Source organism: Rattus norvegicus, chromosome 3 (assembly GCF_036323735.1).
Source record: "Rattus norvegicus strain BN/NHsdMcwi chromosome 3, GRCr8, whole genome shotgun sequence".
NCBI classification, from domain to species: Eukaryota; Metazoa; Chordata; class Mammalia; order Rodentia; family Muridae; genus Rattus; species Rattus norvegicus.
Genome location: NC_086021.1, coordinates 133,764,576 through 133,783,761, shown reverse-complemented (window position 1 = coordinate 133,783,761; position 19,186 = coordinate 133,764,576). Strand labels below are relative to the sequence as shown.

General features: G+C 40.0%; 2 protein-coding genes across 6 annotated transcripts in view; one reads left to right on the top strand and one right to left on the bottom strand.

The window, feature by feature from the left end:
* Fam227b (family with sequence similarity 227, member B) overlaps positions 1 to 19,186 on the top strand; it is a 159,192-nt gene that overhangs the window by 62,032 nt on the left and 77,974 nt on the right. The window lies entirely within an intron of this gene.
* The window catches only part of Fgf7 (fibroblast growth factor 7), a 52,122-nt gene that overhangs the window by 2,917 nt on the left and 30,019 nt on the right, over positions 1 to 19,186 (bottom strand). For all 3 annotated transcript variants that reach the window (XM_006234903.5, XM_039104434.2, NM_022182.1), the window contains 1 exon segment: positions 208 to 311. In XM_006234903.5, coding sequence (XP_006234965.1) covers positions 208 to 311 — 104 coding nt within the window.

The window sequence follows — 19,186 nt, the reverse complement described above, 5'->3', positions numbered from 1 at the left end:
GAGAAGATTCTAAGTCATCTTACAGATGACGACTCTAACATCCAGATAACTTAAGAAATGTCAGGTCATACAGAAAATATTTTGCCTTGGTGCTGTGTTAATGGAATGTTCAACTCGCACCCGTGGAATAAAATTAATTCCAGTTTTCAGAAAGGCAGATAATTTTGATAGAGTAGGTTTAAATAATAACTTATCAATTATTAATACCTTTGCATAGAGTTTCCCTTCTTTGTTCATGGCAAGATAGTATTCACTTTCCACCCCTTTGATTGCCACAATTCCAACTGCCACAGTCCTGATTTCCATGATGTCTGCAAGGAATCACATAAACATATACCAATTATTCACTAATATGGAGGCATATTTCCCTAACACACAGCCACAAACATCAGAGCAATCATTAAACATAGAAATGCAAAGTGATGGGGGCTGGAGAGATGGCTCAGTGGTTAAGAGCACTGTCTGCTCTTCCAGAGGTCCTGAGTTCAATTCCCAGCAACCACATGGTGGCTCACAACCACCTATAATCAGGTCTGGTGCCCTCTTCTGGCCTGTAGTTGCATACATGTAAGCAGAAAGCTGTATGGTTTATACATAATAAATAAATGTTTAAAAAAAAAAAGAAATGCAAAGTGATGACTTTTTGTTGCATGGAGAAGAACATCTGCTTACAGAGCAGTAGTTACATATTTAGATGTTTCCTCTAGAATGGTGCTTATTTAGACTTATCCTCTAGAACGACACTTATTTAGACTTATCCTCTAGAACAACACTTATTTAGACTTATCCTCTAGAACGACACTTATTTAGACTTATCCTCTAGAACGACACTTATTTAGACTTATCCTCTAGAACGACACTTATTTAGACTTATCCTCTAGAATGACACATCAAATCATAATGACAATGTAGCTAGTATTTGCTAAATTCCTAAAAGAATCCCTGCTGTGTATGAACTCATCCAGTCATCCCACACATTGTAGAGCAGACATCCTTGCTACGGCCACTTCACTGATACACAGAGAAGTAAGTGATCTAGCAAAGCCTGACAGTAGCTAAGTGGCCAAGTACAAAGAAAGGAAGTTTACACCTAACAATGGCGCTCTTCAGTTTGACTATATTTATCTTAAAAATTATTACTGATAGAATAGTTCTTGTCTTCACTGAAAATGAATACCTTTAAAATTACAACTTAAGCAATTATAAAGTAGAACCAACTGTCTTTTTAAATGATGGCCTTAAACTAAATGTTTTAATGCACAGAGATGATTCCAAATTTAATTATAAAAATCATATTAATATAAAATTGTATACTTTGTAATTAATTTTTAATCTTTGTGGAACTTACTTTACAAAATAGGTACTTTAAAATGTTAGGCAAGTATTTCCTTTTATTATATATGACATAGAGGATCAGAATCTTGTTTAGCCATCATCAGAGCAACTTCTCACAGTAGATAGAAATTAACAGAGGTCACTAAAGGGCAGTGAGCAGAAAGTGAGAGACTTTGGAGCACTTCATCAAACCCCTCCCTTCAGGTTCAGGGTTCTAAGATGAAGATGTAGATAGAAAGATTGTAAGAGCCAGAGGGATGAATGACTCCAAAGACCCTGGACTAGTGTACACATGAACTCACAGAGACTGCACAGGGCCTGCACAGGTAAACCAGATGGATTCTCAGCAACTGGGAGGCAGGAAATAAACGTGGGCTTCCTGTGCTAACCAACAAGCTGTCTGTAATTGATACCCATTGCCAATGGAGCCCCGCTGCTAGGTATACAAACCACACTTGGATAGGCCCCAAGCTCTGGGGTAGTTGGTCAACACAAAATGAACTCAGTGGTATTTTTGTAGACATTTTGTCTTATTTTGCTCTGGTTTTTGTTTGTTTGTTTGTTTTGTCCTATTGGTCTTTTGCTGGTACATTTTGTTTTTTTGTGGTTTTATGGAGGGTGTGTGTGTGTGTGTGTGTGTGTGTGTGTGTGTGTGTGTGTTTCTTGGTTTTGTTTTGTTTGTTTTTGTCTATTTTTAAAAGAGAAAAAGGACTTGGAGTTGGGTGGGTGGACAGGTGGGCAGGATCTGGGAGGAGTTAGGGAAAGGGAAAGCATGATCATGAGAATAGCCTAGGCTGGATTTGTCTTGTGTGTGAACAGAAGTGGGCTTTCTTCAGTTAGCAGTAGTCAGAGGTACCTAGTGCAGCTGCACAGCTGAAACACTGGTGCCTATGAAGCAAAGGAAAGGACTATGTATTAGAAGTATTTGTGAAGTGTAGTTAAATGCATAAAATCCCGTACGTTTGGGAAACAAATTAAGAGCTGAAATAGCAAGCAACTCCTCTAGAAACACCTTACTTGAAGGAGAAGAAAGCTTTCTGGAGAACACTGGCCTGTGGAAACTTTACACATCATTGACAAGCTCATGACAGGGTATGATGTTGACGCTGACACAAGTCACACAACAGTCAGCAGATCTTCCCGTAGAGCCACTGCCATGTCAGGCTCAATTCAGGGACAAGCACCCATCTCAGGCTCTTACATAACAACTTCGTTTTCTCTAAAGAGGGTGCCAAGAGACGCAGTGTGATCCACGGAGTTCTGAGGGGTGAACGGGGACTCCTGCCATGGAGAACACTGAAGAAAGTAATCACTGTACCGCGCTTGCAGTGCCTAAGAAACAGCATAAATCTGTTCAAGAATGGATGGAGCATGGGTTCTAAAGACACAAGATCCATCAATCCAGTACTGTTTCTGAGAGAGGAGAGTCTGGTCCAAAGCCTGCGGGTGGTGTCCATGATCAGCTGGAATTAGAGGGTGAACCTGTAATATTTGCAGTGTGTCCCTTCATGGAACGGTTGTCTGCAAAACCTAACTGTCGAATGACAGTTACTGGTCCCATGATATGTGGACCCTGCCTTTTAGGATCAGTCATATCACCTTGTCCCCAGAAGCTCCTCTACCCCCCAACCCCCACTATCCCTTGTCCAGCTTTTTGTTGTTGTTCTTTGACACCAATCAGCATTGTTAATCTTATCAGGGCAAAAGTTACAAAACAAATAAAAAGATTTGTAAGGTTTTTTGCTTCTAATGGGATGAAACTAAGTATCTGTATTTTTGATTGCCTGACAATTAAAAAAGGGAATTTTTCATACCAGAAAATGAACAGACCCAAAAGTCATTTGGTGGTATAGCATTAAGAAGCACGATGGGAAACCAACCCTGATTGTTTGGTCTGTTTCAGCATGTCTGCTGGGCCCTTTGAAATCAAGAAACCTGGGAATGAAAGTATTAACACTGTCACTTGTTTGTGCACAGGCTGAGTGGGAATGCTGTGCTTTTGAATAGTTACAAAAACCTGTGGAATCCTTAACTGTCCAAACTTAAGGAATTTTGCCTCTACACTAAAACAAGAGTTTGAGAGGTTCTCAGGAAATAGAAAAACACATAACTTACAGGTAATATTTTATCTACCAGACTAACTTAATTGTTCTTAGCATTTTAATGTACAATAAATAAAAAGTATATATGCTGTCTTATATAAGGCAAATATAAGATGGTATCTTTCTGTGGACCTGTATTTCTGTTTACAAGTTAACTCATTCTTCCCCAATGATATGAAGCACATTTCATTACACAGATGCACCAAACCTTTATAATGAGAGAGGGAGACAGGGACAGAGATGGAGAGGGGCAGGGGAGGTAAAATTAGCCAACAACACCTTCATCAACAGCATGAGTTCATAATTTAGGGTGTCTATCTTACACACCAGGGGACGCTAAGGCTTTCCTATTTCCAAAATGCCACCATTCCACCTTTCTGCCTGATTGATCTTGTTTCACATTTGAAATCAGAGATGGAGAGCCTGGGGATCAGTCCCTATACTTAAACAAAGTTCTCCCACCATCTACTTGCAGGGTTGCAAGAGCTCCCTTAACCCCGCATTCTCCACACTGATGCCAGCTCCCTGTCAGCAGCAGTAGCTTCATGATGTACCTTAGCTTCCCTTTTCAAAATTATTCCCAGTAACTACGTGGAAACCTGTCCTAGTCCAGTGTTTTAATATTTATTTCCTAAGGCTTTTTAAAGCATTATGCCAAAAGGTTTTGAGGGGAGCACATATTAATACAGAGAGGCTAATACACATTTCAGAGATGAAAAAGTGGTTTGATGGTTAGGCTAATTAGAACATACATTTTTGTACACATTAAAACTAAGAACTCAAATCAACAAGAAAAACCCAATTCTAATGTTAAATAATGAACTTTTAGGATATTCCTTCAAGATTGTCTTGAGTAAGAAATCTTAACAACTGAATATTTACATTACATTTAAGGGTATAGATTTGATTTAACAATAAATTTTATTATTTAAATGCATACCTATAAAATGATTAAAAAAAATAGCAAAGAAGTTTAAACAAAAATATGATAATCATTAAAAATAGATAAGCTATCTGAAGAAATGATAGCCAAAGAGCAGAAGAGAGGAAAGGTGCCATGTTCTGTCACTGGAGAATGAACAGTCTTGAGGGCCCCCTACAGCCTTAACATGACAAAACCCGACAGCTCATGCACACCCCTGGCAAAGATGCGGCCCAGCCCAGACTCCTCCTGGGTAGTGGGAACGCAAAGTGCAGCCAACTTGGAAGACACTTGGGTGGTTTCCTAGAAACTGAACACACAGATGCTGTATGCCAAGGCACTTACTCTACTGAGTGGAAGACATGTTCACACAGAAATCTGAACGTGGATGTTAAAGCAGCTTTACTTATAGGAGCTGGAAATGAGAAACAATCAACGTGTTCAAGAGGGGATGGGAAGTCCAACTATGCTATGTACATACATTGGGATGTTATTTAGTGGTTTTAGAACTCAAACATCAGGCCACCAACAAAAAACAAAACAACAAAAACAAAACCCTTACATGATCATTGATGGGAATGCAGGGAATTTTAATCAGTGGACTATTGTATGGAGCTGTAACAGCAGATACATTTTATTATGCATTTGTCAAAGTCATGCAACTGCACAGGACAGCAAACTAATATGTATTCAAATATTGTTTCATCAGTGGTAGGAAGTATCCTCATTCCAAGACAGAATCATAGTAGAACCCTAGTAACTCTGCTCTCTGCTCACGTTGTCTGCAAATATATAGCTGTTATGACTGGAAAATAATGTATTTAAATTGCAATATAAATCTTTAAAGTCCTACTCTAGGCTTTCATTAATTGTATACAATGACTGACCATAAGGAGACTACTTATACAAACATCTTAATTATTTATTCTTGTCCCAAATACACAGAGCATGTGGAGTTTGTTATGAATATTGTCTTTGGTGAGAGATTAAGATCTGCCTGTCAAATGAATTATTTCTCTTTATACTACATAAACAGTAGGGTTATAACGTAAATGCACATTGGCAAGCATAGAAAACACACATTTTCTTTCCTATGTCTGTAAGACACTTTTATAGTTGTACCTACACGTGCTTGTCTCAAGTGTGGAGTGGAACATGAGGTTCAGTGACATTTTAGAAATGAGCTGATGACATTCGTTTTGCAGTCATTGAAATACTTTGATATGAGTAGAGTTACTATCAAAATTTATTTTCAGATTTTCTCTTTCTGCAAAGATAATGACTGAGACCGAGCAGCATATGCCAACTGCTTAAATTCATGGAATGGAAAATCAATTTCACAGGAATTCAAAACCAAGAAATGTTTTCTGTGGTAAAAAAGGATAAAGGAATCTGAGTAATGACAGAGTTTAAGCCTCGAGTGATGAATAAAAATATGTGGACAAGATGAGAACGTAGTACAAGTTGAAGAAAACCAGCGTATTCAAGATCATAAAGCTAAAATTCAAACGCCATCCATAGAATTACAATTAGAACTATCTACACTAGGAAGTATAAACAATAGAGCTAAATACTAACTTGAGGATTTGAACTTGTGTTTGTAAACAACAGGGACCCTCAGAGCTCCCAGGGACTAGACCACCAACCAAAGAATATACATGGGCTGGTCCATGGCTCCAGCTGCATATGTAGCAAAGGATGGCCTCATCTGGCATCAGTTGGAAGGGAGGTGCTTGGTCCTGTGGAGACTTGATGCCCCAGAGAAGGGGGATGCTAGAGGGGCGAGGCAGGAGTGGGTGGGGGAGCACCCTCTTAGAGGCAAAGGGGACAGGGAGGGGAGGAGGGGTTCATGCAGGACAGACTGGGAAGGGGGATAACATTTGAATTGTAAACAAATAAAATGATTAATACATTTTTAAAATAACTATGAAAAAAGAGAAAACAATGGAAAGTCCCCTCTGGTTTGTACATTTAAAAGTGTCAGTGTGAGAGTGGATGAGATGTCTTAGCAAGAAGATGACATCCCTCCCAAGGTGGAGGGCGAGAACCAACCCAGCATGCCTCTGACCACTCTACATATACTATGTATGCAAACTTTGTCCCACCCCCTATGCACAGATAAATAGATAAATATAGTAAAATATTTTTAAAAAGAACAATGTCAGGCTAGAGATCTGGAGGGAGTCGGATGGGCTATGGATTGCAGGTGCGAAGCTGAAAGGTGCCTGTACTCCAGTGCCAGTTGGTGTCATTCTCACCCTAGGGTTATTGTGATTATTCTTCAAATTGTTCTTTTTTCCCTCAGATGCCTTAGCCTAAGTTTCTAATTTATGTAATTACACTTACACAACAGTTCTTTGTTCTTCGCAATAATATTCTAGTGTAAAGTGGTATCAGGGCTAGAGTCCTATCTGAAGCCATTCTTCCTGGATCCATTTTTATCTCTCCTAGAGTGTTTTGCTTGCTGTGTGTTGTAAGTCAAGTATTCGTGCTATGAATATCTCTGGCCAGTTTATGGGCCTCTGTAAACGTGGTTTATAAATAGAAACTTCATGCACATGCATACAGAAATAGTCAATGTGCTTCTAAATGCCCTGAGATTTTGCTAATGCATTTCAAACTTTTGGGTTTCAAATGGTAAATTACATACACAGGTAATAAACTGTGAAACCGTCTTTGTTTCATTAGGCTGGCAGCTTTAATTAAAGAATACAGCTATTAATAGCTTGTAGTTTTATTCTGCTTTTTCTTGAGCACAGACACAATTATTAGGATAATAGAACAAGTGTCCCTTTTGACATGAAAATCTTGCACCTCACGCATCTTGCATGCACCTTCCCCAGTTACTGTTATCAACTTCTGTGTGTGTTTATTTGCTGCTGTGCCTTTAAGAAGCAGTTGGCTCACTTAGTCATCTCCTCCCTTTTCTGCTCATCCGCGGGCCCTCATCTCTTTGAGTTTTGGTTACAAAAATCCTCCTTTAGATGCATTCCCTTAGCCAGAGCTACTTTAAGGTTTTCATGGCACTATCCCCAGACTGGCCTACTCAGTGGGTCACGTTAAATATGTGAACATTACCCAATAGAATTATTTTGAGGCTTTGTGCAATCTTTCTTCTGAAAGATCAGTCATTTTATAATAAATCACTGAGCTTACCCTTTGATATACATATTACAGATACTATGTATTTTTGAGAATTCTTACAAAGTGAAAAATGCTGAATTGTTTTCAAATAATACTAAAATTTATTATTTAACAAATAATAAAACAAGCATAACATTTTGTGTGCTAAATATTTGCTAATCACTAGTTTTAAACTTTAATGCCAATATCTTAATTTTAAAGCTTTTAAATACATTTTTAAGGACTTATTATTTTCATAGACTATAGGCTCTGTGTCTCAGAGTCAAAGGATACAGTTTCTCTAGCCTTCCCAATGGATAGAGTGCCCCACCCTTCCCGAAGGTCCTTCATGAAAAAGCATGTGGTTTCTTTTCACCAATCACTGGTCCTCTCTCGTCAAGGCCACTGATAAGCAAGTTATGTCAGGTCCAAGCCTACTGTGACAGTCTAATTCTGGTGCAAACCTTGGCACTTCGTCCATTTTCCTAGTCTGACTGATGCTCCTTCCTCTGACTGAGCCCTTCCTTGAATGGATTCACTCCACCATTGTTACTCTCTTACGTAGTAGGAATGGCACATGACTGTGATCCCAAATGCTCGGGACACTGAGACAGGAGAGCCACAAGCATGAGGCTCACCTAGGTAACAAGGAGAGAACTCGTCTGTCCTGGGGGGCTGTTGGCTTCCTGGAAGCAGCTCTCCTCACTGTTCCTGGCTGGGTTTTTTGTTTTGTTTTTTATTTTTTGGTTGTTTTTAAAGATTAGCATTTTATAGTAACATGTAACTAGTGCTTTTTTACAATTATTTCATTGTTTTTGTGTTTGAGAGTCATTTTCATCCTACTGCTGGAAGTATATTCTATTCTAGTTTTTTGTTTTTTTATATTTGAGTTTCAAACAGGAATTCAAATTTCCTTAACTTCAGCTGGAAATGCCTTGAATTTCTAAGGTGCGGTTGATTCTAAGTTGATAATAGATTCTTGGAAACAGCCATCTCATTCACCAGCATTATTTGTTGACTGTTTTCAGTTCCTCCTTTACAGGTCTGACGGCTCTCAGCTGTTAGGGCCTGTTGTGTCTCATTGATTTACTCACCATGCAGCTCTGTGTCACTGTGTGCTGCTTGGAAGTTGTGCTTTATGTAGCTTGTTCCAATTAACCAGCTCAGGTTCTGGTGTAGAGCTAATGAGTCAGCCTTTGCACACAGCCCTTCCCAGAAGTGAAAGCTCTGTCCACCGGCACCACCTCGCAGCCTTTCTTTTGCCCCTTCTCATCCAGAATGACACTCAGACTGTTCACCCACTACATTATTTACTTCAGACAAGCATTTTTAACATGACTTAGATTGAGACCGAGAGCCTGTTGGTCATGGTTCTCCCAGTCATACATAGACCGTTAGCTTATCTCATCCTAATGCGCCTTCACAGCCTTTCTTATGGTTAGTCTCATGGCTTCATTACTTTGGAGTTTTGGATAAAGAAAAAATATTAATTGCCCCTCTCTAACTAATTATGAAATTTAATTTTCTTTAACACTAAAACTCATGACTTGTGAACAAATAAATCCCAAAATACTTTCTGTGAGTTTTACACAATTAAAAGTTTATTAAATGGGTGCAAATTAAAATATGAATATCATTGTACCAAAGATAACAAAACATGCCTCTGATCTAATTAGCATGGTGATAATGCTTCTTAAAAGCTAGCTCAATTGCTCTTGTAATGTAGTTTTTCAATGATAAGATGACAATGTGATTTCACCATGCTACATGCGAGCAGCACTCCACAAGTAAAATATTGCCGGTGTAGAGAGCTGTTTTACTTCCCACAAAATAATGCTGGCTACTGTACAGCTGCCTCACAGAGTTGTTTAAGAAATAATTATGGCACAGTCGTCGCCAGCCCTCATTCTAGGCAGAGACTTTGCTGACATGAAGATTATCTACAAGTGAACTGCACATTGTCAAATTTATCACGAGACGAAGTTTCAAAGTGGGTTACGGAGTTGTTTTACACTTGACCAGTTCATAGTTAACTGGGAATACTGTTGGCCAACAGTCATGTCAAGGTTATAAACTTAACTGCACATGACAGAGAGAGTACCTATTTATAAAATAGTGAAAGTCATCCTGCCTGGACTAAGTGATGAAATAACAAGTAAGTCTGAAGCAAGATCATCTCCTCTGTCTGATTGCCACACAGCCATGCTGGATGTTTATGCAGACGCTCGAACCATTGCTTTCTAAACTTGAAAAATACAAAATTAAGGAATGTTTTAAAATTGAAAACTCATTAACTTATTTTGAGGCTGCAAAATGTCTAGGTCTTCATTCATAAAGAATATTACAAAAGGGCTGGACAGTTGACTCAGGGGTTAAGAGCGCTGGCTGTTTTTCCAGAGGACCTAGGTTCAATTCCCTGCACCCACACAGCAGCTCACAACTGGCTATAGCTCCATGTGCATGAGTTCCAGCACCCTTCCCTGGCCTCTGAAGGCATCATACACACATCCGGCACACAAGCATACACATGTGGGTAATGCCCACACACGTCTGTCCTGGGGTCGTTGGCTTCCTGGAAGCACCTCTCCTCACTGTTGCTGGCTGGCACTCAGGCCCTCACGCGTCACTCGTCCACTAGACTGCTGTACATAGCACAGGGGCATTGCCCCTCCTGCGCCTCATCTAGCTGCTTTCTGCAGCTAGGAGAGAATGCAAATATTCTACTGATACCTGACAGCGGGGACCACTTACATCTGTTACATCTATTCATTCCTCTCACTGTGCCCATTCCCTCAACTTCCATGCCCACTGGTTATCCAAGGATACAAAACATAAGACATCGAAGTCAAGAATCATTAAATTCCAGTCATTTGAATTGATATATAAGAGAAGGCAAGGGGGTGGTATCTTCACTGGAGAATGTGTGACATTGAGTTAGAGAAGTATCACATGTTTTGGTCATGTGCTGTCACTGTCATCTCCTCCCACAGTCACCAGACGTCCTCCTTTCACTCAGGCCCCATCTCAAGCTCATGCATTTTTCTCGTTCCTGACTCACTAGGCTTAACCTATTTGAGGGCTTTCCATGTGGGCATGGGCACAGAGCTATCCACAGGATCACTGAAAACTCATTAGTTGGTTCCACCCCTGAAGACAATGACTGCCTTCCAATAGCCCTCATCTGTCATTAGTTCCCCGGGGTGGGGTTGCGTCCATGACCATCACCCCAATTAGCAACTGGATGTTGGGGGTGTGGTCCTGTGCACATCCAATGGAGTAGCTGCAGCTGCTGCACATTTCTGAGTCCTGGACCCGATCACAAGTCTACTTCCGGTTCTCCTCTTGTTGTCCAGCCCCTACACTTGTTGTGTCCCCTCCTCTGTGCGTTCTCATGTGAAACACAGCCTCAGATTTGTGAATTGTTTGTGTGACTGTGTTGGAGTGTTTAATGAGGGTAATGAGTGTGCTGTGATAGAGACTTTACGAATCCTGTTCCGAATTTGGCTTTGTGATGTAAGTCTAATCACATTCCAAATATAACATGGGGCTAACGATTGCTTTTAGTAATAACAAAATATGCAGGACACAAAAAACTTTCCGAGGATTATCTCAATTTTTAAACTATGATTATGTTGGCATATCTAATTTTAAAGGATTTTGTGTTTATTCATGCTTCCCAATGTAAGAGAATTATATGTTGATGTACTTAGAAAATCCTTATATGTAATCTTTAACTCCACATCCCTCTCTAACATAGAATCATTTTTCATGCTTGCACCATAATGCTATGGCCTTTAAAAGAGACGAAAATTAAAATTTCCCTGTTGTCTTGCTTCCTATTTTTCTTTGATGTCTTCAACTGTAGCTACCATGGGCTCTAACTGGCGAACTGTGGAGGTGAGAGTTCCATGGTTCGGTGCAGAGCCTGCCCTCTCTATTCCTCCCTACCATCAGTTTCCATGTTGAATCTGCTCCTAAAGCTCCTGATACCAATAAGACAGCAGCATCACTCCCTCACCCACTTTAAAGGGACAGCTTAGCGGTGGTGAGTGCTTTGGTAGTGAAGGTGATTCTCTCTGGGATGCCAGTTGTTGTTACAGATGAGGTCTTATCTACATTGTTTTTTGATAAAAAAATTAAAAATCATGGCACTTAGGTAATTTATGAATTATTTATGGTGCCGAATAAAGCTGTTGCTGTTACTTTGACTATGGAAGAAAACTACTCTGTACTCTAAAGGGAATAAAATAATTTCATCATGAAAAGCTCATTTTTCTTGCTTTAAAGGCATTAGAATTTAACAGTGATGATGATGGTGTACCTATATAATTTATTAGACTCAAATATACAATTTCAATGACTGAACTAACATAATTCCCCCCACGATTCTCAGATAAATGGGATTAACTTTAGTTTTGAGCATTCCTAGAAGAAATAATATTTTTATATTGACAGTATTCAGTGAATATTTATCTCTAGCCAAAAAGACTTCTTCAAAGCAAACACATTTGAAAGCAGAGTCACGCTCATAGTTTCCACTGAAGAGAAGTTACTTATAAGGAAGTGAGTGAGTTGAGTGTCCTTTTAAATCTGTTTCACTTTTACATTTGTTTTTAGGATGGCTTGGGTCATTTCTTTTCTTAGGAACAACTTATATTAGGAAATTTCACAAACTGAGGGGTTTTTTTTCTCATCATCAAATTATATGAACAGGCAGTTTTCAGTATCTTGTAGGGTGAATATTATTTACATGGATTTCCTCAAAAGATACAGTGAATAGAACAGACTGGAGATTACAAGTAATTGGATTAAAATAACAGGATCTCCAACTAAACAGGGACTATATAACACAGAACAAGCTCTCTGTGGGGTTTGTGTCGGGGTCTGCCTATCAGGAGATATGTGCTACACTGGCTTTGCTGCCTGGGAAAAGCACGCCAGCGTCCACACTGGGAAAGACACCGGCCCACCTTCCTCGTCTCCTTATTGATCTTGGCTTGGAGGAGGTGTCACAAAGTCCTTCGTCAGACTGGAGAGGAGACCTTCTGAGTCTCTCCTCTGGTGCAGATAGAGCTCACTATTTCAGGGTACACCATTGATGTCCGTGATGGACTAAGACACAGAACCTTGGAACACAGCAACCATTCTGCAACTTCACATCATCACTCCACTGGGAACAAATATTCAACCCTGAATCTATTTTTAGTGACAGTCAAAAACATTCAAATAACTTGTCAGGTTGGCTTAAAATGATGATTCCTTCATCCATTGGGAGATTTATTAAGAAAACAAGTAAACTGCCTATAGATCTTTAGAAGCACATCTGGGTGGTGCTGTTGGTACTGCGTCCGTTTAAAACAACTTGAGCGAGTTTCCAGCAGACTTGAGGCTATGACTGAGTTAGAGGCAGATTGTTTGACTCTACAGTACATAGGAGATACTTGTCCAGCAGTATATTCTGAAGGTTGAGCTGTGTTTACAGACTGGCATTTCACATCAAATTCCTAGTCCTTGCATCCTTGAAGCAAGGAAGGTAGGGTACCCTTGTTTACTATGAAATCACAAGAAGTTCTCCCACTTCAGAAAGAATGGTTTATCTGCCCATGTAGATGCCCACATCTGCTAAATACAAGTCTGTGCTGTAAATCATTCCAAACAAACGGGAGGTGTGGACACACAATCTCATAACCATGTTTCATGAGAATTAGAAACAACTGAAGCGATAGCTTCCCACCACCTAGAAAGCTTCTCTGAGTTACTGGAGTTTGTTTTGCTTTGCTTTGCTTTGCTTTGCTTTGCTTTTGCTTTTGTCTTTTCCTGAGGTCTAACATCTCTGTGGGATGCCGGGTTTTCATGACACAGGGATGGAGCCAGGGTAAATACTGTGGTATCAGTGAACACCTAATTTCCGAAAGAAGCCTGATTGGATGTAAAGGGGTTGAGCACACGGTCAGCAGGAGTGGAACTGATGAGAAAGTATGGGACCATTCTGTCATCAGACGGGAAAGAGGACGTAGAGCCATCCCCTGCCCCTTGGCTCTTAGGAAGGTTCAGGTGGAAGTCCTTGCCTAACATTGTCACTCTAAATGATAAATTGTATGTGGAGTAGTAAACATGCTTTTACAGAAATGAAAAATTCAAGGAAAGAGGAAAAAAATGAAAATGTCTATTCACACAAGAAGACAATTTTTTTAAAGGGTGGATGGCACAGTGAGCTTCTGTGCAGGACTTCTGTGCTCTCTGCTCTGTGTCTGTCTCACAGCTCCGCACACGTTTCTCTGCCCTACCCATTGCCATCTCCATTATCCAAGGGACCCTTACATCCTGTCTCCAGCCTTTCTGACTTGGTATTTGCCCTCAATGCATAATAGTCTAGTGCTCCAAATGCTTTGGGTATGTACTCTGTAAAAAGTGGAGTAAAACAAAACCTTTTGTTCTTGGAATTCAAAGTCTTACGAAATCTGGCCAGTCTCTCCTATCACTTTCTCCCATTGTTCCTTTACAAATTACTCTTTGGTTTCAACAAATGAGTCTGCTGGGTTTCTTAGGCTCCATGGGGTTCCCAGTACTTTCTCAGCTCCCCTCTGCTCCCTTAGTGGCACAGAGCTCTCTATTGCAGTGTTCCCAACATTGCTGTGTGACTGGACTACCTTGTGCTTGTGCAAATCAAGTCCACAGGGCTACGTGTATCTCTACCCGGTAGGCACCCAGCAAATGCTGGAAGACAGAGAAAGATATAGGAACCCCTACCAACCAGTGTATCAAATTATGCATTAGCATAATTATTAGTTATTAGTTGTTAGTTATTCCAGGAGTAAAGAATTGATGACTCCCTTAAGGGTCTGTATAAAGTGTGAGGACTGAAGTTAAAAGATAAGTAGAAATAATAAGTTTCCTTTAGATTTCCTGACAGTCTGGGAGAATTAGATAAGTACAAAATCCCACTGTTAATTCAAATAATGTTTCATCTCAGATCACTTTGATGATCAATTAAGTTGTGAGATAATCCAAACATCCCCAGTTTTTCTTTCAACTATAAAATCCTCCTTTTTGGTTTTGGTTAAACCTACTTGCATTTTTAGTGTACAGCTCTGGTACAGGTAATAACTTCCATATGTTTCTATGGTAACAAGGCAAAGCACATATTCACCTGTGTTCCTTCTAGTGCGTTGCAGGGCATACACAAGCTCTCGTATTTCATGAGTTAGCGAACATGCCTTTGTCTTACATATATCATTATTATTAAAAATAACTATTGCATGTAATTTATCTTAATATTTATGTTAATAAATACTTTCTATCCTAGATGAAACCCAAATTGTTTCAAGCCTGTGTATATAGTATATGTGGAACATAATTCATTCATTCTAATTCCAGAAGACCGTCCTGGAACCTTAGAGTCTTCATCACTGCCAAGCAAAGAGAATGGCAGCTGCAGTCCAGATGTAGATATACTATATTATTCACTCAGGCTATTATATTTTTGTGCCCTAACATCTCTCTTCCCTGTCTACATTAATTTGTTTGTCATTTTGCTGTTAATTTGTGTTAAGATAGTATTTTTAGGGAAACATTCAACGTGATTTTTTGGTGCCTTTTAAAGATGAGATCCTTATTCAGTATCTCATAAGTAATTTAAATTTTATTACAAAGTTTATTACGTGAGGCCTGGCAAGATAATTCAGCAGGTATTCTGGGCCAATTCTGGTGACTTGAGTTTAATCCTTGAAAAGAGAGATCCGACCATTGAAAGCACCTCTGACCTCCACATGCAGGCTGTGCACATGCACAAACACATATCACTCATTACCAATAAGTATAATTAAAATGTTAAAAATGTACCTGTTAGGGTTTTGTCTGCCTGTTTACAAAGGTTCCACGTTCCAAAATGTATTGTCATTAGCTTAGTCCATTGGTTTAAATACAGTGACATGATCTATAAACTTTGAATTTCACTATACATCATTACTTTAAAAATATTTCTAAAAATGTCAACTATGTCTGGTCTATTGTGTTACCTGAAGAATCTAGCCATTAAACATCATATTTATAATATTTCATTCAAATGCTTTCTCCTTTTAAAGAAATCAGTGATTCTTGGTATGATTGACTGAGAGTAGAGATGGCACAGGTTGGGCAAAGAGCAGCCTTCTGTAAGACAGTACCAGAAACACAGGGGCTCCTCACACATACACACTCGGGTTACTCCAATGATCTCTCTAGTGCTGCCTCTCTCTGTAAAGCCATCCTCTCCCCGCCCAGCCCATCATTCTCAAGACTTACTGCAAGATTTAGCCAATGGTGACAATACTAACTTATCCTCTAGAGATAGTGTTTAGGGGGTGAAAACCTGATTTGCAAAATATCTCTCTCATTTCCAGTGGAAAAACTTAATTCAACTTTAGGATCATAGAAACCCATTAAAAGTAATTAAAAGTATAACCTTATTTTTTCTTTCTTTCTTTTATTTTTTTGGAGCTGGGGACCGAACCCAGGGCCTTGCACTTGCTAGGCAAGCGCTCTACCGCTGAGCTAAATCCCCAACCCCATAACCTTATGTTTTAAACACATCACACCATCCCAGAGGTTTAAAGTATTGTTTACATCTTAAGCCTCTTAAAACAGTTGAGTAACTAGGTAGAATATTTAGCTTGTAGAAACAACCTTGACCTTTCTTGATAACTAGCTCACAAACTTCAAGCAACGTAGTGGTAGCACCTAGAAAGTCAGAGAGTAGAAACTGCAGAGCCAATGACATGTCAGACCCAGCAACATTAGGGTCAGTCTTCTGTGCTTCGAGCACACAAGGTTCCAGGGCAGGAACCGAGAACTGTATGCGAGGCTAGCTTGTGAAGAAACGTATTTGGCTAATTGGGTTTGGATTTTCATTCTGAGAAGGTAGGAGGTGAGACACTTTTAAAAGCGACCTCTAGCAGCACTGTGGCAGGAGAGCGGGCAGAAGGCAGGGCCTGTGAGGACAGGATAGAACTGCTAGGCAAAAGTGCACCTGCTCCAAGGAGGATGATCAGGACTTGATGTGAGGACAGGTTTCCTGAGAATAGGAAATGGAAGTGGAAAACCTTCATCCCTGAGTAGGAGTTGAGATACCCTGAGTCAGGATACCTGAGTAAGTTAGCACATACCCTGAATATCTCAAGGTAATGTTGATGCTTAGAGAATCTTTCGAGCAATATTGATCATTTGGAGACAATGTTTGGAGACAGTCTAAAGTGATGCTGATATTTACAGAGAAGATTTTAGCACACTAAAACTGAATATATGTGTGTGTGCATGTATTATAGACCTAAACTGGGACCCAGAGAAGAAAACGTTCTGATTTACTCTGGTTATGAAATTAATTTCATCATTTATCATTTATCGGGAGCCTTCGAGAACAGTTATCTCCTTTGCACCTGCCGAGGACTCTGCTAGTCTACATTGCTTTCACAGTTTGGTTATTCAGGTCTTTCCAAATTGTGTTTCAGGTAAATATAAAGCAAAACTGATGGAGAGAGAGGCCAGGGAGAGCAGTGCTGGGTTCACTGAGCAACAGAAGCTGCATCCATTCTTCTCGCCAGCCAGCCCTCACTTGTCTCCTCACCCTCTCCAGCCCTGTGTAGCAGAGAACAGAACGTAACAATGCACCATGACACGAAGCTAAAACGAACCAAGAAAAACGTGTAACTATGTGCCCACAGTGAAAGAGAGAGGATTGTGAGTCTAAAGAAAAAATGTTTCTGGGCAGGGCCTGGATCTGGGCAGCGTGCAAAAAGAAAGGATTACGAAGCAACGTTGTTCTCAGTGATGGCACCTGATGAGGTCTAAGTTTAGTGAAGCTCTATAAGGAGCCTCCATTTTTGTATGTGAATAAGATACAAAGAAAAGCCAAGTCAGCAACTACACACAAAGAAAGAGGTAAGCCAGGGATGACACACAAAGACAGGCCATTTAACTGTCTCTTCCCAAACTACATACACAATAATTAAAATAAAATTCAATGTGAATTTTAAATATTATTTTTACAAGATATCAAAATTGTTCCCTGAAAACTCAAAGCTGCCCTTACTTCTTTTACAAAAGCTGTTAGTTTTCCATAGAACATGTTTTGATCATATTCCCCCTCACCCACATTCTCCCAGATCTGCCTCCCTCTTTCTCTACCCACCCGACTTTGTATCCTCTCTTTGTTCTCACACCCACTAAGTTTAATTTGTGCTGTCAATGTATTCTTGGATGTGTGGGCAATCACTGGAGTGTGGTCAATTTACCAGAAGCCACACTCTTAGAAACTGACTCTCCCCCTCTGAGAATCCATTCATCAATGAATGGCCCTTGGCCAAGGGTCAGAGATTATGCCCAGCTCCCTTCTTCGTGCTGTGTTAGGATGGCCTGAATTTGTACCAGTCTTGTACATGTGTAACAACTGCTGCAAGTTCAAATGTGCAGCTACCTGTTGCGTCTAGAACAGGTTACTTGTAGTCATCTACCACTTACATTCTTCCCACCCCCTCTTCCTCAATACTTTCAGGGCCTTGGGAAGAGGCCCCATTTATGGTTGGTCATTCCACATTTATGGAATGATTGGTCTTTTATTCTCTGTGCCTTGGCCAGATGTGAATCTATGTTAATCACTATTTACTGCAAATAGGAGCATCTATGATGAGGCCTGAGAGATGTAGTATTCTATGAGTATCACTAGAAATCATTGGGTCAGTTTAATACTATGTCCATTTAGCAGATACAATGGTATAGGTTGTCCCCTTGGGTCTAAGACCTGTCTAGCCACAGGTTCTTGGTCTGACAAGATGCCAGGCATGGGTTTCTCTTGTGGAGCAGCTCTTAAACCCAATCAGAAAGTGTTTGATCACTCCATTGATGTTCATATCACCTTTGTACCAGAGGTCACACAGGTGGCAGGAGTTTCAACTAGACAAACTGATGACTTCTTTTCACCGCTAGGGGTATTCGTAGCATATTTAAGCACAGAAAGGTAGCCAGTAGAGATGAGACCTCCAGGTCAGTATCACTTTCTGTTACTCAAGTACATGGTTTCCACATCAGTAGGATCTTTCCATTGGGTTCTGAAGGAGAGCCGATAGCACTGGCAATACTCTGAATGTTTGGGAGTCTAGCAGTGGGATTTTGATTTCTTAGCTTGTGGCATCTAATACAGGTATTGTTGTCCTGTGATAGAAGAATTCCATTTTATTCTTACTATATGTGAGCATAATATATACATATAGTACACACACACACACACACACACACACACACACACACACACCTGGAAGCAAAATAGTAGCTTGGTTTCCATATAAGTTCTCTGAACGGTCTTTACTATTATTTGTCACTCTGTATTCCTTACTGTCTTAGTTACATTCTTATTGCTGTGGTAAAACACCACAGTCAGGACAACTTAGAGAAGAAAATGTTTACTGGAGTTTGCAGCTTCAGACGGTTGAATGCATAACCACCACGTCCAGGCAGGCAGACATGGCACTAGAGCAGTAGTTAAAAGCTTAAATTTTGAGACACAATAGTGAGTCAGAGAAAGTTAACTAGGGATGGAAGCTTTTTAAATTTTCAAAGCTTGCTCCAAGTGACAAACCTCCCCCAACAAGGTCACACTTCCTTAATCCTTCTAAACAATTCCATCAACTAGAGACCAAGTATTCAAACTTATGAGCCTGTGGGGCCATCCTCA